The sequence below is a fragment of the Trypanosoma brucei genome, chromosome 7 (genome assembly GCF_000002445.2).
Source record: "Trypanosoma brucei brucei TREU927 chromosome 7, complete sequence".
Taxonomy (NCBI): domain Eukaryota; phylum Euglenozoa; class Kinetoplastea; order Trypanosomatida; family Trypanosomatidae; genus Trypanosoma; species Trypanosoma brucei.
In genome coordinates, this window is record NC_007280.1 from 1,530,059 (window position 1) to 1,550,211 (window position 20,153).

Consider the following 20,153-nt stretch of genomic DNA (forward strand, 5'->3'; position numbering starts at 1 on the left):
TTTTTTCGAAACTATCTTTGCACACTTTCCTGTCGTGTGTTCTTCAGCTCTCACTCGTTTCCTCTTCGTCATTTGGGTTTACTTGAGGTGTCGTCCGACCACCTTTACCACCTCGTATACCAGCGAATACCTGTATCTTTTTTCTCTTAGCTCTACTGAAGAACTTTTTTTTTTTGCTACCTTTACTTCCCTATTTTCGAGAGCTATTTCCAAGGTAGAGGAAACAAAAAAAAAACGCAAGTGCACAGAGAAAACCCAATGCAAGCAAAGGGAGATGGGAGTGGCAGCTTTACGCAGCGTAGCCCTCGTATCATTAATGGGGAAGGCAATGAAAATGTTGCGGACACCTTAAGGCGTCGCTACGTGCAGGCCGAGCTCCAATTGCGGGAGTGTGAAGACCGTTTTCGTCGGGATTGTGCCCGTCAGGAACAGGAGTTGGAGCTCATCCAATTTGAGAATAATAAACTAAAGGTGAGGATAGAAGAGATGCGTATGGCAGAGAATGCGGTAGATAAGGAATCGTCCTCACGGTCGCCTGGTGGCGCTTGTGTCGCAGCAGAACATGACTCCAAGTTACTGAAGGCTTCCTCGCAGAAATATCGATCTGCCCGTGAGGCTGTGGAACGCGCGCGCAATGAGCTTGTTGATTTGGAGGCTCAACTGTCAGCGGCCCGTGTTCGCTTCAACGAACTGCGTTGTAGACACGGCAGTACGAGTAGCGCAGCGAATGCCAGTTCTCTCCAAACTTACCGCAACAGACGAGAAGAAGAAGAGCAAATTGAGGCTTCTCGGGCTCGGTTGCGAGGGCTTGAGTCGCATGTAGAGACCGAGTCAGATCGCCTCTCCACTCTGATTGAAGAGGGGAAGGCGATGCGATTGGAAATTGACTTGCAAATCACCATGCAGAACCAAGTAGATGCTCTGAGACAGGATCGTGAAGGGGAGATGGTGGAGATTATGAAAGAAACCTCCTTTCTTATTGAAGTGTGCAACCTGCTTGTTGAGGAACGCAGTGAGTGCGAGCATCAGCTGGCAGAATTACGAAAGGCGGCAGAGGCAGACGCCGAAGCGTATGAAAAAGCCTTTTACGAGCTTGTTGCCGTAGAGGACCGTAATAAAATCCAGGCGCAGAATGTAAGGGAGGGCATTGACAAGCTGACAGATGAATTAGCTGAAGTTGTCAAGGAGCGCACCGCCGCGGAGCACGATCTTGTAAACAAGCACAACGAGACCGGTGCTGCTGCCCAGGATGATATGGATGAAGACGGTGATGGTCTCGAGAGTCAGCTAAAAGAGTTTGAAGTCTACCTCAACCGTCTAGGGAAAATTGTCGGCACTTGCGATCTTGCTGAGGTCGAGAGTTACGTCTGCGATGAAAATGGGGAGCGGTTCCAGTTGTATAATGTCATACAAAGCAAACAAAGCGCCGCGCGGGAACTTGAGGAGGAGAGAAATGAGCTAATGAAGAAACTCAATACTCTTGTTGACGGTACTGAAAAGCAGCGTCAGGAGCGCGAGGAGGTGAAAAGGTTGCAAAGTCATCTGAAGGACCTGCAAGAAGAAACTGAGGCAATCGAAAAGCGGTCAGAGAAGACACGAGCAGTGCTAGCTGAATCAGTTCTTCACCTGCAGAAAACATACACTTCTATTGGTTGTGTTGCGCCGAAGCTTGTTCTCACGAAGGAAGGCTCCACACCCTCGCTACATTCTGTGCATGAACTGTTCGCAGCCATTGAACGTCGTACGGAGGACTACTTAGCCGTTTGGTCGCATGACCGCAATGGTAACCAAGCAAAGCTAATGGGGGGGCGAACTGGACCTTTCACTGCACACTTGCTTGACCCAATGCCAAAGTTTATAAAGGAAGAAACTGACACTTCAAAACCAGCGGGTCTGACAAAGCCCCGTCATGAACAGATCGGTATTGAACTAGACGAAGGCTACGGCAGCGGGTTGTCGAGCCCCGCAACGGCTAGAGGAGAGTAAACACGCGGACCACTTACTGGAAAACAAATGGAAAGCTACAACAAGGGTTGTAGCTCAATTCTAACGTGGGTGCGTAGTTGCAGCGAGAGGATGTGGGCGGGGAATAATAACCATTAGAGGCCCCTTTACTCCTTTTTTTTAGATTTGTATCTTCCCTCGTTCCTTAGCGTTTGCGCCGGACGTTCCAGGAAGCGTACAGCAACGGAAGGGGCACGCCCCGGGCTATACTCGTTTTGGTAAGGGGACAAGGAGGGGGAATGACACAATTAGAAACGGTAAAAAGTTAATGCGGTGCGAAAGGGCGGAAGGCGCTGCGATTTAGAGTGGCACGTTATGCACTGACTTGTGCACTTGACGTTATTTTTTTTTTGTTTAGTATTCTGTTTCTTTTCTCGTGAGGAAAACTTTCCGCCGCTATGTACTTTTTCGTTTTGTCTTTCTCGGCACGAGCCCATTCCTTCCCACTCCCGCAGCTTTATTGTGTTGTGCGAAGTGTCCCCCCCCCCCTCCGTTAGTGCCCTCACGTTACATCTCTCACATGTCGTTGTTTTATTCTTCAGTTATACACACAATGTGGGTCGAGTAGTTATACATCTCATTTTTCCGTTCCTCTTGTCTACTTACTCTCGCTCTGTGTCAAGTGCGTTGTGAATGGACGCCGTAACATTTTCGCTCACTGGGATCTCACTCACCATCCCAGTGAGAAATTAGATGCGGCCGCGTTAGTAGGGGAGGGCGATCCTCAGTTGTTGTTATTGTTGTTTTTGTCCGTATGTGTATGTGTGTGTCCTTGTTTGGGATGAAACGTTGCCTCACGTTTCCAATGTTTCCTATAGATGCTCTTGTTTCATTACACTATGTTGATTTCTGTGTTTTGGCTTTTCGCTGTGACACTCATGGCTATCCCTGGGCTGGTGTGCCTCGGTGTTATGTACATAATTTACCGCCACAAGCCGAAAAAGCAGGGTTAAGACATTAAAGACACCCCGTCCCTTCGTGGTGGCAGCCATTTTTCTTTTTTCTTTGTAAATTTTATGTTTGTTCCCTCGGTTCTGCCTAAACGAGAAGGCTACCGGTAGTAGCAGTGGAAGCGGTTAAGGGAGGTAAGTGGTTACTTCCCATCCCATGTTTTCCACTATCGTTATTCTCTGCATCACCCCGGGGTGACTCTGTGGCACCTCGATTTTTATGGCAGTGGAACAGCAGCGAAGGAAAACACATGTAGAAAGTGGGGCCAATGGTTTCGGGTGGAGGCAATGGCAACGGTCGCACCTATTGATGGGGGAAAAGAAAGAATGTTGTAGCGGAGTAGAAATATTCATCCAGTTAATGAGAATCTATCGACTCCTGCGGTTTCGTACTTCCTCGTCATCAATATATCTGTGGGTGTGTCATGCCGTTTGTTTGTGTTGGTCAGTTTACTTCTGGAAGGACCATACACATTGTCCTTGCTTGTACTCGTCCCTTCTCCTCCTTCTTCTTACGCCGCTCGTCACCAGGTATATATCACCGACGCGGGTGTAGCTGTTTAAGCATCACGCCGCGGATAAGGAAGCTATAGATACTACAGGCATATAATCATATATAGTTTCATATATATATATATATTAGGTATTCATTACATCTAGCGGCATGGCTACTAACGTTGCTTCCGTGAGTGACAAACAACAATTGTGGCATTCTACCCTGTTGCTGGAGCGACTCTCTACGCGTCGTGTCTTCCAAAATGAAGGCCTTCAGTGCGCCGCTTCTGTAATGCGCTCTGAAGCAGCGAGAGCCGATGGGCGGCTGTGCGACGATTTCGAGGCGGTTCTGCGTGGGAATGCCTTGTATATTCGCCGCTTTGCCTGTGATGAAGACGATATGGCGCTTTACAATAGACTAAAGGGAGAACTCATTGCCGCAACTGGGGCAGAGATGTCAAAGGACGGTGGTTTGATTGAGTGGAGCCGACACCAAATTTTCGAGAATCCAACAGACATCAGTGAGACTTTCAACGCAGTTGTGGAGATGCTGGCGGAGTACTTTGATGTGGATGTATACGCCACGCGGCTGAATTACTATCGTGATGGCCAGCAGTGGAAACCGCAGCATCATGATAGTCATGCGTACGGCACAGTTAAAACCAGTAACAACGGAGAGGAGCCGCAGCGGGAGGATTTTACTGTTGGGATAACACTTGGGGCTACACGGAGCCTGCTTTTCGTTCACGAGGCTTCCGGCTACCAGTTTGAGTTTCCACAGCGTAATGGTGACTGTTTCGCATTCACAAGTGAGGTGAACAACACGTTTACACATGGTGTTCCCCGTGTCAATACACCCATTGGCGATCGCTTTAGCATTATAGCGTGGGGACGACGTCGCTCCTTAAATGAACGTAATGGCGGATCTGTTGTTGGAGGCGCGAAGCTTCAAGGGAAGGAGCCACAAACGGTAGAGGAGGCCATTGAAATGGCGCATCAACTTGTGTCACGTGGGCCAGCACCAACTCAAACTACTGAGAAAAGGACAGAGAAGGCTGCAACCAAAAACAAGAAAAAAAATCGATTGCAGTGATTTTGTGGAAGTGACATCTACGCCTATACGCATGATACGAGTATATGTGCAAGACACGGTTATATGTTTGGTATCACACACACAATAAAAAAAAAAAGGAGAAGCGGGGCGGGGAATTTGTGGGCTGAAATATGATGATGATCAAACATGAAATACAATACGGCGACGCATCACGTAGCAGCATGCTGAAACTAAATAGTGCCGTGCGGTGAGTATTTCTACTGGCATTTTAGAAGAGTTTAGCTGTCAAAACCAAAAAAAAAGACACTGTGTTGTTAGTCTGTTTTCTGTTTGCGCGTGTGGGGCGTACTCGCATACCTACCGTGTCACCCCACAAATCTGTTCGCTATTCTATTCCATTGGTTACTGTGCCATTTTTTCTTTAATGCTTTGGTCTCTTCCCGTTCTTTCTTCCCCTTTCGTTTTGCTATTGGGGGTGACGGTCCTCTTATTGGAGTGCTGAAAGTTTGAAGTCATATTTTATCTGTTTTTCTCTGTTATTTTCCCTGTAACCTGTAATAAGTGTTTGTGTCCTGAAACCGCGGGTTATAATACACATTACTTATCAACTATCGATTATGACCGACCTTCACATGAGAGAGCGGCAGGGTTTCACAGGAAAGCTGAACGATGCTCTTCTCGAAAGAGTTCATTTCGTTTCTCGGCGGCTCAACCTTCCACAAATTGAATCAAAGTTTCCACATCTCAGCGTAAGTGACGGTTCGTGGCGTAAATCCCCTCCAGGTGACGATGTGAATCTCGCAACTTTCATTGATCACACGTTACTAAAACCTGAGGCAACCCAAGCGCTTATAATGAAGTTGTGTAAGGAGGCGCGCGATCACAGATTTCACGCCGTCTGCGTAAATGGCAGCCGGGTACGCTGTTGTGTGAAGGCGCTGAAGGGCAGTGGTGTACGCGTTGCCGCATGTTGTGGTTTTCCACTTGGGGCTGGTAGCACTGAGGCAAAAGTGGCGGAAGCGGTTGCGGCAGTACGAGATGGTGCCGCCGATATCGATATGGTCATTAATGTTGGTGCCGTGAAGGAGCGAAACTACTGCCTCGTGTACAGCGACATAAAAGCGGTGGTGGATGCGTGTGGCCATAATGTGACCACAAAAGTTATTTTTGAAACATGTCTTCTCACACCCGAGGAAATCATTGACTGCTGTATCCTGTCAGTCGCTGCTGGTGCATCATTTGTGAAAACCTCCACAGGATTCAACATTGGTGGTGCCACGCCCGAAGCTGTTGATATGATGTTGGCGACTGTTGGAAACGAAGCGAAAGTAAAGGTAAGTGGTGGTGTGCGTGATCGCGAAACGGCTCTGCAATATGTGAAGGTTGGTGTATCACGCATTGGCACAAGCAGCGGTATTGCCATCATAACACATACCGACCGCTCCCGCAGTAAATACTAACGGATGTTTGTTGCTGAGTATGTGAAGGCTGTGACATATTTGATTTTGAATACAATAGTGGTTACAGGTGCGCGAATTGGGGTGAGTGGGCGTCCGGGAGTGGTTTCAAGTTAATATTTATGTTTCCTTCTTTTTTTTTTCACTTTGGTGGTGTCAGGCCATTGTTATCACCTACACGCCGTGTTCTGGTGGAACAGTAATGGTGGTGTTTGGGAGTGTTGTTTCCTATTTTTTTAATTCTGTTTTGATCATTCTGTGTAACCATTCACGGAGGTTCTGGTGCTCTGTTTGATCTATTTTTTTTGTTTCGTTTTTATGTGATAACCATCAGGACTGTGTGCAGCGGTTACTCGGTTCTAACCTTTTATGTCACCTATTATTTTTGTTATTTATTTAAGTGGGGGGAAAACGTTCTAACTGAAGGAATGGCAAATGTTGGGAACAATCAGGCACTGGTAAATTTACGTTTCTGAATTTCCATATTTCTTTGAAATAAATAATGTATTCTGCGTACCTGCTTTTTGGTTATGTGGCTGTTGAATTTTTTTTTCCTTGTAAAGACGGTCATTTCACTTGTATGAATCACTTTCGCCTTTTGTGCAGCCTCGTAGAAAAGTTAAGAAAAAAAACGCTTATCTCTATACGGATACGCCGTTGGACGTCACGGAACTGTGCTTGGCGCAATGCAGCTATGGTTATAGGAAAGATACATTTTGTTTAAGAAGAATTATGAATATGTGTCATGGCTGTGGACAAAAGAGAAAAAGAAGGGCATCTCCGGTGACCGGAGGTGACGGATGGCCTACCGCCGCGGTTTAAAACTTCAAATTTGAAGTATTTCTTCAGTCTGAATATTTCGCCACCCAGGACCACTTAGACTAGTTACTCTACCCAATATTCATGGGTATTCTGTGAATGATGAACTTAAACATACTTTTTTCCTAACAAAACGCCTGAATGTGTTGAATGATGCACAACCAATACGTGTGTTCTGATAATTGGTATTTACCACCACCACCACCCTTAGTTAAACATATAAAAACATCATCCGCCGTAACGAACAGTTTTGGGACTTCACATTTAGTTGGAGTTGCCCCAGCACTCTCGTGACACAAAATGTTAATACATCATTTCCCCCTAACTTGCAATCAATCCCCTATTTGTTTCGAAAGAGTATAAATATTTTTTGAATGTCTGCGACGAGTGTATTAAATTTTTATTTATTTGCTCTCATGCGTTACGTATAGTACTTCGGCGATCGTCTTTTTGTTGCAATAAATCATCCTCTTTGGGGGTGCTCTCCGCGTGCCTTGGAGATACCATGCAAATCATCCATTTTTGACTACCAGCCGTCACAGTCTCTTCACTTTTTTCATTTTCTTTTAAAACAGTGCAGCAGAGAGAGGGCAACGCATTCCGTTAAGAAGCTGTCAAGATATTTTTTGTCTCTTTGCCCTCCGGCAGGTTGCAGTTGTTCTTACTCCGTTCAAGACAAGGCACGGGGGCGTGTAAGAGAAACAAAAGAAAATAAGTAAAAAAATAATAGCAAAGTAGGCAAGGTTGGCGTGATGCCGACAACGGCGGATATTGCGCAAAGCACAACCGAGCCACTGAGAGAACGACTACGCCGTACAACTGTACCTTCTTCCGTTACAACAACTTCGTCAACTGCGGAGGACACGGGAAGTGGTACAGAAGAAAGCTGCACTACACTCCTGCGAGGGGATCCGCAACTCGCTGCGGTGCTCGGTACGCTGCCAAGTTCATCGCGCGAGCTTCTGAGGCGCATTGAGCAACAGAAGGATGAAATTACCGTCTTAAAGGAGGAAAACACACGGCTACGGGCCCGGGAGGTTGAGGTATCGGCTTTAACACTTCGGCTGCAGCAGCAGTTCTCAGCAACGCAACTTCAAGTGGATCGCTTGAAATCACAAATACGTATGGAACTTATCAACCCCGTGACGGAAGATGAGTATAGGGCAATTGAGGCACTTGAAGAAAGCAAGAGGGATTTACTGGATACGGTGAAATGTGGTATTTTTCAACAACTTGGTTCCATGAGGGCTTCTAGGGATACTGCGGTCAGACGGGCAAGCGAGTTGGCAACTGAAGTCGCACGGCTCACTGATGAGAACAAAGAGCTTCAGCAGCGGATTAAAGAAACTGAAACAGTATTGGATGTGGAGAGGCAGTCATTCCGAAGACAACTGCAGGAAGCAGAGCAAAGAGGTAGCTTAGTAACTGAATTAGAGGGGAAACTACGGGATGTGGAAACTCGACTTAAAAATGCTTATATTGATCAAGAGCAGTTTCTCACAGCGAAACTGAATGCATCTGTGAAGACGGAGGATGCAACTAGACTTACACTGCGGGTACGTGAGGCAGAGATGGATGTTGAACGCTACAAAACCGCGGCAGAGTGTTCTGAGCAGAAACTTGATATACTGAAGGGAGAGTACTATGAACTGAAGCTGAAGAACACCCAACGTATCATGGAACTGGAGGCATGCCTGAGAGCAGCGGAAGAAAAACTGAAAACCCTGTCAGACTTGGAACTTGAATCTGAGCTGTTCATATCGAATCTCGCTCAACAAGCGGACGGTCAACTAACCTTCTCCAGTATGTCTGCACCATCCGCTGGTGGGGGCGTTGTAGGAGACAAGGCTGCGCCTACATCAACAAACGCATTGAGTAGCTATGAAAGTTGGTTGGCACTTCCACGCTCGCGTAAGTTGGCTCACACATTAACTGTGACGAAGCGTTGCTTGAATTTGGAAAACCGCCTTACTGCGCTACAACATGACATTGAGTTTAAAGACAAACAACTCGCGCGACTCCAGACGTCGTTAGAAATGGCCCGGGAGGCTCTTAACAACACAAATAGCCCCTTTGCTATGGTGGAACGCACCGTCGAGAAGCTAACCGCTGATAATGAAGAGCTGCATAACAAAGTGATGAATCTTTCGGAAGAAAACGCACTGCTTCGCCAGCGACTGGAGCAGAGAACCACCGATGTTCAAGTATTGTGCAATCACCGTAAGGAACTCCTTCGCATTCAGCGCATTCTTCGACGCCTCGGTCTTGAAAACCAAGTAGCTGATTCGGCCTCGCTGCCGTGTGGGACAAATAGAAAAGTGCAACGACCTCATGACCAAGGTGAAGTCGATGCCACTGGGGAACTTGGAGGGAGCGGATACCGGCTAACGACAGCACATTTCGAATCACCAACTGATCCCTCAAAACAATACTCACGGTACCCAACTGATGATTCTCTGCGAACCACTGCTGAAACAAAGATGTCAGCAACGGAGTGCAATATGCAGCAGACAATTGGTACGGAGGGGAACAGCTTCAATGCAGTAGTAACCCCAGGCGTTATACAGTTTTCCTCCTGAGGTGATATTATTTTTTCTTTTTCCTTCTTGCAAGCAAATGAGTTGGACGAAAAGTGTTTCTGCGCGTCCGACTGCCTCTTCTGGCGGCTCTTTCGCTACGTGTGTAACTCCTCCTCTTCGTTTGGGGCACATCAGTTGGATGAGAACCTCCTTCACTATTTCCACAAAAGATGAAGAAATTTTAATGGTTTGCTTACTGGTTCACCCTCGTAGATTTTTTGTCTTTTGCCTTTGGGCAGTGAATTGGTTCAATGTGGCTGACCGGTGTTGTGAGAGGAGGAAGGTGGGGGGGGGGGGGGGAATCCCAGTGATAGTTAATTGAAGTGGCACTCAACAGGTTATGGGTGTCAAAATGGTGACATTAAAGCCGCTGGTTTGTGTCTACCGATCTTGGCGACGAGATTCTTCCGTGGAAGCAGGCGGGAAAGTTAACATTGTGGAGCGTTTTTTTTATTGTTTACAAAACCCCCAATGACAACAACAACAACAAGCGTCGGTAGTGCTGCAAGGAATGCAGGCGGCTATAGGAACAGCGGGTATTTCAGGGTGGGAAACACATTTTACCAGCAAGGCGTCACACATTTTTGTTGCGTCGGTATACTTGAGATGAGTTCCTGTCCTGCCATATATGTGACAATAGGCGTGTTTCGCAGGCTGATGCAACTTTATGAGGGAAGGGGAAATTTGGGAATCAAAATTTAAGGTTTACTTCCCTGCTGCTCGTATTGCAAATTTGCAGTCCTGTGCTTTGTGTCTGTACACACATGCGCGCATACACACACTCATAAATATTGCACGGCACTAATGTGCATTTCGTTAGTTTTCTTTTTGTTTGTTTGTTTGTTTGTGTTTCGAACCTTTATGCAACCTCATCCCATTGGTTGTTTCTTTAAACTCTCTTTTCCCTTCTATTTTTCTTTTTGGGGTCCTCCATCTTCTCACGAAAACTACCTTGGCACGTATACTATTCTCAGTTCACCTCACTGTGGCTCGTTGTTGTCTTCGGAACTACTGCTTTACTTGCACGGTGACAGAAAGGGAAAAGAAAAAAGGGGGAAAATGTCATCAACACTCCTTGCAACAGCTAACCAGTTCTATTTACTGCAACAAAAAAAAGGCCGTTCTTTCCCGCACCATGGATTCACACCACGAGCCATCGCTGCCAAGCGATTTGCAGAGAACACCACAACGCTATCGCTTTCCGTTGGGTTTTTCCTTCCCACAATGACTCAAGTGCACCAGCAGCTCGAGCAATTGACGGTTGAGAGAGATGATATACCAATGGAAAAGGTGGTAACTACAGTAGTGGAAGCTATCAAAGATAATTTGGTTTTATTTGGTGACAAACTAGCACGACTGGCAGTGCAAACAGTAATTGCCTGTGGACTGGCTAAGAAGAATAAACCCTACATGAATAGTGTGGTGTACCTATGGAACGTATATCCGGGTCTCCACGATCACTACGTGGGGGAGACGCTCAGATACTTGAGGCTTCCACGATTCCTTTCCTCTCTCTTTGGCCCACACGCTTTGAAGAGTGATGTTGATGTTTTCATGCAAGATATTTCCGCTGCCGCGGCAGCGGAAGACTCAATGAAACGTGCGGTTTTGGACATGGTAGCTGATAGTGTTGTTGACATGGTACGCGTATTGCTACCACCGTGGTTACTAAGGGGTCCCGCGCTGTCGTTTAAGCGGCGGTTGAAGCTGTTTGGACATGATATTCTCATGCGTTTCACAGTTGCTGTAACGAAAGTTACGGGTGCGGGAGTGGGTCGGGCCATTGCCGGCCATCGTGGAGAGTACTGGGGTGAAATTATAGGCGTAGCAACCGCTTCATTTTTGTTCGAGCGAATTTCTGCCATGTTTCTGGATTACAAGCGGGCGGGGAGAATAGGCAGCAAGTCGGAGGTTGAGCGGGGGCGCAGCCGAAGCCACAGTCATGGTAAAGACGATGTGAAAGGGCTCACCTCCAAGCCGCAGAAGACGGGAGAAAGGGGGCGCAGGGAGGGGCGTCGATGATTTCACCATCACAGAGGGAAAACTAAAGAAACGATGCAAAAGAAAACGAAATGAAATGAAATGAAAAATGGAGAATAAGATAGTGGTACTGAGGGAAATGGAATGGTGACTGGGTGCGTGCAAAAGATGGTATGTCTCCTTCCCGTTGTCATAAGTCACTCTTGAATTCCCCCGTAGTGTTTTGCACCAACGTGTTGTTGACTCTGAGGGTCCACAAATCTTTTCTGTTTTAAATTACTATTATTTCTGTTATTGTGATTATTCGTTTTCCATTTGTGTGTCTTTCTCTTCGGATTTTCCCTTGAAAGGGGGGTTACAGCATTTCTTTTTATAATGGCGGCGGTGGTGCCACACACTTTTGTTGTTGTGTTGTGTATGGGTTTGGTAATATTTTTCGGTACTGATGTTCCTCCGCCACTGGCAGTACATAGACTGCGTCGAATTGGTGCAATTCGTGTGTTTATCCACTGCCTATGCTTAATGACTTCCCCCCTTTTTTTGCTGCTGTTGACTACATCTGCCTCCATATGAAAGCAGCAAGCGATAGAAATGATGAATTTGCTGTTGTAGTTTCGCCTCGTGATCCTGTAATCTTGTGTTGCTGTGTTTCTTTTTCACACGTGGTCTCAATGATTCGCTCGCATATTGGTTCTCTCATTCTGTTTTAAGATATGAAGTAAAGAATTGGGACCACGCAGTTTTAGCTCCTTTTTTGTTCCGCATTGTTCCAAGCACTTATGTTTACCTCAACTGCTGCGTACTGCGGCTCTGCAGGGTCCCGGTTATTTGTTGTGGCGCTGTTGCTCGCATTTTGTGTTGTCACCGGTACAACTGTATCAGATGAAAGAGAAACAGTGAATTCATCATGTGAAAATCCCTCCCTTCATGACACACATCACTGGGGATTTCTGGGCGGCGGGTATCACATGCAGTTGGAGGTCGAGTTCCCGCTTATTTTCAATTCCGTAGACATTTCGCTTGACCTCCCGCGGACCTTCTTTTTTGATGCGGCAGAGCTTGAGCAGTTGTACAGCATCAAACTGCAGGGTAGTAAAGAAGACATCACCTGGGCTTACCAACCACTCAGGATTTCCTCTGATTACTTCTTTGACATCGAGGCGCCAGTGTTTCATGTGGGGTATGAAGTGAATCGAGTGAACATCACGTTTGAGCGCCTGCCGTCCGCTTCTCGAAGATATTCCAACGGAAGCGCTGCAGCTATTGATATTTTTGCATCGGCTGATGATGCAAGGGGAAGGCTGTTGGTACCAATACATGCGCGATACGAGGAGGTGGACTCAACCACACCCTTCTCTCTTCAGGCATTCTTTAGCCGCAATACTTCTGTGCGGCGGTGCATTCCTTCGATTACTGTTCGCGGTGTTGTTGTGGACCGAGGCGGGCGCTGCGTAAAGTTCGTCTCGGCTTTAATGAAGCGATATGATGACGCATTAACCTCATCATTAACATCTCCTCCCGTATCGGTTTTGGATGGCAACATCCCGGAGACATCGCCGGGGTGCAGAAATGTACCCGTTGGCCTTTTGTCATCGCTGAGAGTTGTGTACACAACCGTGGTGGCGCTGCAGTGCATTGGAGCCGCTATTGTTATTTTGTCGCTGTTATTGTTGTAAGCAGAGAGGACTAGGGGATGCAAACAGATAATTGAATACGGGCTGTCGGTTGGTTTACATTCGTGCATATATATATATATATATGCGTTGTAAGGGAGAGGAATTAGTGTACAATTCGTGGGAATCCGCAAGCTGGTCGGATGTGTGTACAATTAATTGTTGTTGTCCTCTCGCTGGAAGTGGCCTCAGGACGCAGCGGGTTTTTTTGTTGTGGCGGGAATTTACTTTTCTTTGGGCGAGTGTGTAGGGGGGGGGAGGTGAGACATCCACAATTACTCTTTTCGACTGTTTAATGGTGTACGCACGTATCCTCGACGAGTGTGCTTCACAGTTTGTCGGTGTAGTATCTGCTGCGTTTTCTTCTGTATACGCGCTGTGGAGGTGCTTCTTTTTTTTTCAGCTGAAGGACCGCCTCGGTTGTTGTGTTTCCCTTAATAACTCCCTTATTATTGTTATTATTTTCTTCTTACTGTGTTTATTGCCTTTTGCATCACGACGTCTCGATGCGTCAGCTGCAGCGTGGCATTAAATTTCCTTCTTTATCGTCAAAGCTCGCAGGAAAAGCGGAGAGAGTGGGGGTGGGGGTATAGTTTGACGTGTGTTATCCAAACTGTGAACAGTAGAAGCGATAACAACATCGAAGCAAGTAGACCAATCATGGTCCGCGCCCTACGCTCTGTCACAACACACCGGCATCCCACCGTTCGTGCACCGGCCTCACTGCTTTATAACAATCTTTCGTTTGTTGAGGAGCACTCCTTGCTGGTTTACACATCTCGCAGGGACTGTGTCATTGTGAACACCGAAACAAATCAGGCACATCTGCTCCCCATTGGATCAATGGAAAATGAAATGATTCTCCAATGTAGTGCCATTCATGCACCTGGTGCCGAGGACGGTATGGAACCGCAAGTACTTATCCTCATCACCATGCACAAAACAACACAATTGTGGACGGCCAATAAACCCATTAGCCTTGTATCACATGGTGGTGTGCATGGGGAAGGTTCGTGCGGTGGTCTTGCCGCTTCCGCTGGGGGAGGGGCACACGTCATCATGGGCACAAGTAAAGGTGTGGTGATGTTTGCCGAATATTGTGGGGGGGCTGCACCAATGAAGGACGAGGCAGATCAAGATGCGGCAACATCGTCTTCAATCTTTCGTGTAGCTTCCGCAGTGAAGGGGCACAAGGAGCGGGCGGTCACGGCAGCGCAAATAAGTAGGTTTCCGGACTCCGAACTCCTTGCGGTAAGTGGTGACGCAGCCGGTCAGCTGCTCCTCTGGAGTCGAGACCAGCAGCCGCTCGTTTCCATCTCCACTTTGGAGTGTGTGACGGCGGTCCAAATTGTTAGTGGCGGTGACTTCGTAGTTGCAGCGAGTGGCGCCGGTCGTTTGCTGGTATTAGACTCCCATACTGGCAGCACATGCATTGACGTATGTGCTCATTCAAGGTGGATACACAATTTGTCCTTCAACGCAGCATGTAACATGATTTTGTCTGCAGCGGAAGATGGCTATGTGACGGTGTGGGCACTTCCCAGCGATAAGAAACAAAGCATTGTGGACTTTAGACCTGCTGTGATGCATCACACTCCGCATTCATTGCCTACCGGTGCAGCAATATCTGCCGATGGGTCAACGGTTTTCGTAACTATTTATGATGTGGATGGTGTGAATCAGTACACGGTTACTGCGGACAGAGAGTGACAAGAGGGGACAAGCAGAAATTTAACGGAATTGATGATATGACTTTCGTGCTGCGGTACAAAAGCAACAAAATGATAGAACACATGTGAATAGGCGGCGATACAGGCGTGTAATGAACTGAATGAACCGTTTGCGGTGAGGTGCACCTTTTCTGCTCTCTTTGCATCCTGAGCACGGGGAGGGGCCGGAGTATTTCCCCCTGGTGTAGCGATCTCTCCGTCTGGCTTACTTTAATTGAATGTTATTCTGGTTCCCAACATTTAATGGTAGCTCTCATTGCAAAAGATCTTGGTTGTTTGCAATGTCTTTTTTTTCTATGTTGTGCGTGCAGATTCCTCTTTCTGTTACCACTGTATTTCGTTTCTGCGCTGATCTGCGGCATTACTCAAATAAATAAAGCAGCGATAGCAATAGCTATAGATAGTGTGAAATAGAAGCCAAGGGAATCAATAATTCGAAGAAGCAAACGGATGATGGAGGGAGCAACGCAGTCCTCACTGAGCCAAATACCCGTTCATGACAGGGTTCTGTTGAGCGGTAACATGGACAGCGTAGATGATGATTTAGAAACTGTGATCTTTAGTGATGGGGAGGACAATCTTGAAACTTGTACAGTAGTGACAGAAACGGATTCAGATGGAGACGCGGGGCAGCACCTTCGGGGGGCAACTAACGGCGGTGCAGCCAACCGCTTACACTCGCAACACACGTTAGGGGATTACTCGGATCATACAGTACAGCGCACAAATAATATTCCCCCCACTCCCGCTCCGGCTATGGCCCCGGTCTCAGCTTCGTCCCTCGTTACTTCAATTGTTCCCGAACCTCAGCTACCCGTCTCCTTTTCTTCGCAAGCTTTTCCGGTTATCTTACCGGTTATGCAAATGACATGGGAACTGCTCGCACCAGTAGCCGCTGAGGAAGGGGTGGAGAGAGAAGGGGAAGTTGGGAAGCAACAGTCGGGTGGAAAATTTTGTGTGCGTTATTGTTTGGCATCAAAATATGGTGAACCCCTACGACCTACGGATATCAACGAATCGGCGCTACCGGAGAGACTTACCTGTGCGTGCAGAATGGGTCGGGATGACATTCCTCAGCCGATGAAGGCCCTGCGGACAAATGGAAGAAATCAACAGACCTTACTATACAAGCACACAATTTCTCGCGAGCACTGTGTCGTGCGGTTTCATTTCAAATTGCAATGTGCCCCTCAAGGATCTGCTGCGGCGGCTCCTTCGGGACAGAAACCGTTCTACAAGTGGACATCCTTTGACGTCACGGATTTGTCATCCAGCAACGGTACATACTGCCGTACAGTAAGATTGTTTCCTTCGCACCGCTACAGCTTCCCTTTAACGAGGACAAACGCTGCTCAGTGCGTGGAGTTGCAGCTTGGGACCCACTATCAATGCACCATACGTGTATTGGGTGGCAATTCTATTGCTAATTGTAGTCGCCTGGTCAGCTCATCGGATGCATCGTCCACAGCAGTGGCGGCAGTCGATGCTTCCGTGCAGTTCTCCCCTTCACCTGAAGTTGTGCTGACCAATTTTCCACCACCTAAGAAGGTGCCTAGGATTTACAACGGATGTTCCCCCTTTTACGTGGAAGATGAATATGACAATGACAACAGCAATAATAATAATAATATTGATGGTGTTTCCTCTTCTCTGGCCACTAAACCTGGTTACACCCAGCAGGAGCCGAAGGAGAAGTTGGGTTGTGCAACAGTTGAGGAGTCCCCGATGCCTCGTCCAGTCAGACAAAGCTGTGAAGAGGTCAGTAATACTGCGCCGTCGACTCTTCCAAAGCAAACAACTGTGGAAGCGGAGGGGACGAGCGGAAATGCACACAGAACAAGTACTAACCAAACTGACAGTCGGCGCGGGACAGTGACACCCTCCGTCGAGGTGCTGTCAAGTAAGGTGAAGGAACCCAAGTGTTCATTAACTGTTGTCACCACTGGCATCCACTGCAAACAGGGTGTTATGCAAAGCTTGTTGCACATGAATATTTACATGAATCCTGACATTTCGAACTATAAGAAGGTAACGCATCTTGTTATTAAAGGCCCACTCGTGCGCAGCATCAAGCTTTTAACAGTGTTGCCATACGTGCATCACCTTGTGAACGTTGAATGGTTTGAGGGTATCCTCTCGTGCATCCCAAAAGACCCCATGAAGCGGCCACCAAACCTAGCGGCAGTGCTCGAAAAGTTTAATCCCAGTGACTTCACTTACAGTGAAGAGCCCAGCGCTGACAGTATTGAGGTTCTTAACGATTTTTCCCTGAAAGCGCTGATGGACACACCGCCAGAGAAGCGTCAGGCGCTCTTCGAGGGGCTTGTCTTTTATCTCCATCCCGCTGCGAAGCCGCAGAGTGACGCTGATAATAATCTTCGCCGTGTCATTGTTGCTTCTGGTGGTACCGTCACGCGAAGAGCCGCGTTGGCATCTGTTGCCATCCTACCGGAAGCTAACATGTGCGGCACCGGGGTGGCCTGGGAAGGGGTGGCGAAGTGCCGAAAGGAGCCCCTGTGCATTTTTGTTACAACTGAAGATTTATTTCGAAGCGTGCTTCAGCAGCGGCGGTTGACTGCAACGACAGTGCAACGTCCACCGGGTTGCACGGCATTACCACCTTCCCCGCAATCTAGACAAAAACGGAAAAGGAGTTGAATGTTTTCTTTTTTTATTTTTCAGTTTTATTTTATTTTGTTTCTGTGTTGTTCCGGCTGTTTTGCGCTTATGCCACACACACACACACACACTAGAAAACATGAAGGACTTTATATGTTTGCTTAAGCCGGTGTACGATTATACATATATATGCAATTATTATCTTTATTGTCATTACTATATGAATGCAACGTATATGTCGACCTGTGCGTCTGGAGGCCAAAGTAAAGAAATATATACCTACATTTATATACATAAATGCAAATATAATAATATATATATGCATCTACCAACATCTTATTTATAGACGCATTCCTTTATATACCGTCGTATTTTGCCCGTACCCCCATCCCATTCTTGTGCGTACTCCTCGTTTTTAAAAATATTTTCTCTTTTTTAACTCTATTTGACCGATTCCTTTTCTGTGTCCACATTTATGTTTTTGTACGTTGGTTGCGGAGAAGCATGATGATGCGTCGCTGTTTTCAACTTTAAATGCATTTAGCATTCACGTATGCGTGTATGTTTCGACGTTTGTGCGCACGTGAACCTTTCTTGTATCTGTAGCTGCTGCTTTTCAAGCGTTGACACGTTAGCGTCCCCGGGCTATTGCTGGTTAGGGGGTGGCCCAGATATTTGCTCCCATTCATAAGTAAATAAACACAAGTATGTGTATATGTATGTGAAGCTGCAGACTCGTTGCATTCCTTCTCTCTTTCTTCCCTGTCATATTAATTTTGATTGCGTCGTGTGCGGAGGCGAAGGAGAACAGGCACAAGGTAAAAAAGACACCGACGCGCATATTTTGGTTGTCTGTGTACTTCAACAATATAGCGTAGTGACTAACTCGAGACGAGGTAATCGATCTTCGTGCTCAAGGATCATGCTACGGTCCTTTAGAAGTAATGCTTTTGGCCTATTAATACCCGGAGCTTGTACCATTCGTGGTCGGCATTTGCCTGTCTCTTCGTTGGAGGGCACTGTAGGTTTTACTCGTTTAACCTCCGCACGGGCTTTGTTTTCAGCCACACATTTACTCTGGCGGAGGCAGCATGGACCCACCAACGTCCTCTTCCAACTTGATGCGCTGCCACCAAACTTGCAGCGGGAATTTCACAAGGATGAAAATGCAGTGAACTTGACATATCTAGTCGACCTCCCTTCCTCCAAAATAGCATCGTCTCATGAGGACAGTAGTGACGGCACTACTAAGAGTGATACCAAGAGCCCGGTTATTAAGGTGCTTCCCACATGGGCCCACATTGTAACATGGTGTTGTGCCACTTGTGGATGCCAGTGGTCGGCTCGTCCAGTGGACCGTACAGATCCACAGGTGGCTGCATTTTACAGTTGTCCGAGATGCGCGGCCCGCACGGCGAAAAAACACTGTTCAGACACCCCGCTGGCGGTCTCGCCCAGTACTCCTTCGTTCCCTCCGGGGAGACGGTTTGCGGAGGCATTTCCCCTGCTTGCAGCACAGTGGGATGCATGTCGTAACAGTGTAATTCACAACAAGGTACTTTTTGAGTCCGTCGCCGATGTGCCACTGCCTTGCGCCACCATCGTGTGGTGGTCGTGTCCCCATTGCGGGGAGCCGTGGAGGGAGTCAGTAAACTCGCGCGTTCAGCGGTTAGTGCAACAACAACAGAAACACTCGTCGAACGGGAATGTGAAAAGCAATAACACATGTATCCCGCTGTGCCCCTCATGCGAAGACCGTGGTTTGTCACTAACAGTTCCCAAAGATGGTAACGAGGGGTCAAAGGAGAAATCATCTAGTGAGCGGCGAAGCAAAAAGAAAGGTAACCAGAATAGTGAATTGAAACGCTTCTTGAAGGACAGTCCCCTGCTTCTCGCCGAGGCCCAGTTGCAACCACATGAAGATCCTGGAACCATTGCACTGCGTAGCAACAAGTTGGTTTGCTGGAAGTGCCGCAGGTGCACCTATGAATTTGTTGCCTCAGTTGCCGACCGCTTCCTTCGTTACAAACGGTGTCCGCAGTGCACCGGGGAAAAACGCACACCACTTAACCTTCTTTCCATCCAGCGTCCCGATGTCCTTCGTGAGATTGCACGAACAGTGGTCAGAGGAAAACTGTTGAAGATGACCGTCCACGATGACACAGTCGTCCCATTCGTTTGTCGCAGCTGTTTGTCCATCTACCGCATGCCCATTCGCCTCCGCTGCCTACTGCCTGAAGGGGCAACAGCTTGTTCAAAGTGTATGTGGAGTCGATCAAAGTTTACAAGAGAGGTCGTTTCCGTTGGTAAAGGACAAAAGGGTGCTCCCTTCCGTTCACCACCAAAGAAGAAAAGGGGGAGGGATTCGTATGCCGTAGTGGATAATGAGTTGCACTTACGCGATACTGATCTCATGAATTGACATTATTTGCTCAATAAACGTTGGGAAGGGGACATACACGGCTGTGAAGGAAAAGTTATGTACGTCTATGACACTCTGTGTTGGTGGTGTTGTGTGCAGTCAGTACCTTTTTGTATCTGTATCTGTATCTGTATCAGTGTTTGTTTTGTGTATTTTCGAAGCTAGGGATAACTCAGCGTAATGTCCCCCTTGACTGTTTCGCTGTTTTAGGTGTGGGATAGGGCTTTCTACCTAAAGAATGTTCGTAATCTGTGATTGCCTTGCTCCAACTGCAAATGGTTCGCGTTTCTCTTGACCTCGACCTTTACCTTTACCTCTACCCTTCGGTCCCGCAGCCTCTACTCTCAAAGCAGCGGACGTGCTTGAGGAAA

General features: G+C 47.3%; 9 protein-coding genes across 9 annotated transcripts, besides 5 other annotated features; all 9 read left to right on the forward strand.

Annotated features, from left to right (window-relative positions):
* Positions 1–20,153: part of a sequence feature (sequence corresponds to BAC RPCI93-10C21) that runs on past both edges of the window.
* Positions 259–1,986, forward strand: Tb927.7.5660 (hypothetical protein, conserved; the record flags this gene model as incomplete). The annotated part of the gene is made up of 1 exon (XM_841096.1): positions 259–1,986. The coding sequence occupies one exon, from the start codon at positions 259–261 to the stop codon at positions 1,984–1,986; it is 1,728 nt and encodes a 575-aa protein (XP_846189.1).
* On the forward strand, positions 3,619–4,542 carry Tb927.7.5670 (hypothetical protein, conserved; the record flags this gene model as incomplete). Its single annotated transcript, XM_841097.1, has 1 exon — positions 3,619–4,542. The coding sequence occupies one exon, from the start codon at positions 3,619–3,621 to the stop codon at positions 4,540–4,542; it is 924 nt and encodes a 307-aa protein (XP_846190.1).
* Positions 5,121–5,963, forward strand: Tb927.7.5680 (deoxyribose-phosphate aldolase, putative; the record flags this gene model as incomplete). The annotated part of the gene is made up of 1 exon (XM_841098.1): positions 5,121–5,963. One exon carries the CDS (start codon positions 5,121–5,123, stop codon positions 5,961–5,963), a length of 843 nt encoding a protein of 280 aa, XP_846191.1.
* Positions 7,532–9,358, forward strand: Tb927.7.5690 (hypothetical protein, conserved; the record flags this gene model as incomplete). Its single annotated transcript, XM_841099.1, has 1 exon — positions 7,532–9,358. One exon carries the CDS (start codon positions 7,532–7,534, stop codon positions 9,356–9,358), a length of 1,827 nt encoding a protein of 608 aa, XP_846192.1.
* On the forward strand, positions 10,163–11,380 carry Tb927.7.5700 (hypothetical protein, conserved; the record flags this gene model as incomplete). The annotated part of the gene is made up of 1 exon (XM_841100.1): positions 10,163–11,380. One exon carries the CDS (start codon positions 10,163–10,165, stop codon positions 11,378–11,380), a length of 1,218 nt encoding a protein of 405 aa, XP_846193.1.
* Positions 10,186–10,206: a microsatellite.
* Positions 11,424–11,446: a microsatellite.
* On the forward strand, positions 12,118–13,014 carry Tb927.7.5710 (hypothetical protein, conserved; the record flags this gene model as incomplete). The annotated part of the gene is made up of 1 exon (XM_841101.1): positions 12,118–13,014. One exon carries the CDS (start codon positions 12,118–12,120, stop codon positions 13,012–13,014), a length of 897 nt encoding a protein of 298 aa, XP_846194.1.
* Positions 13,672–14,721, forward strand: Tb927.7.5720 (hypothetical protein, conserved; the record flags this gene model as incomplete). Its single annotated transcript, XM_841102.1, has 1 exon — positions 13,672–14,721. One exon carries the CDS (start codon positions 13,672–13,674, stop codon positions 14,719–14,721), a length of 1,050 nt encoding a protein of 349 aa, XP_846195.1.
* Tb927.7.5730 (hypothetical protein, conserved) lies at positions 15,192–17,399 on the forward strand (the record flags this gene model as incomplete). The annotated part of the gene is made up of 1 exon (XM_841103.1): positions 15,192–17,399. The coding sequence occupies one exon, from the start codon at positions 15,192–15,194 to the stop codon at positions 17,397–17,399; it is 2,208 nt and encodes a 735-aa protein (XP_846196.1).
* Positions 17,401–17,451: a sequence feature (T-rich).
* Positions 17,632–17,688: a microsatellite.
* Positions 18,076–19,782, forward strand: Tb927.7.5740 (hypothetical protein, conserved; the record flags this gene model as incomplete). The annotated part of the gene is made up of 1 exon (XM_841104.1): positions 18,076–19,782. The coding sequence occupies one exon, from the start codon at positions 18,076–18,078 to the stop codon at positions 19,780–19,782; it is 1,707 nt and encodes a 568-aa protein (XP_846197.1).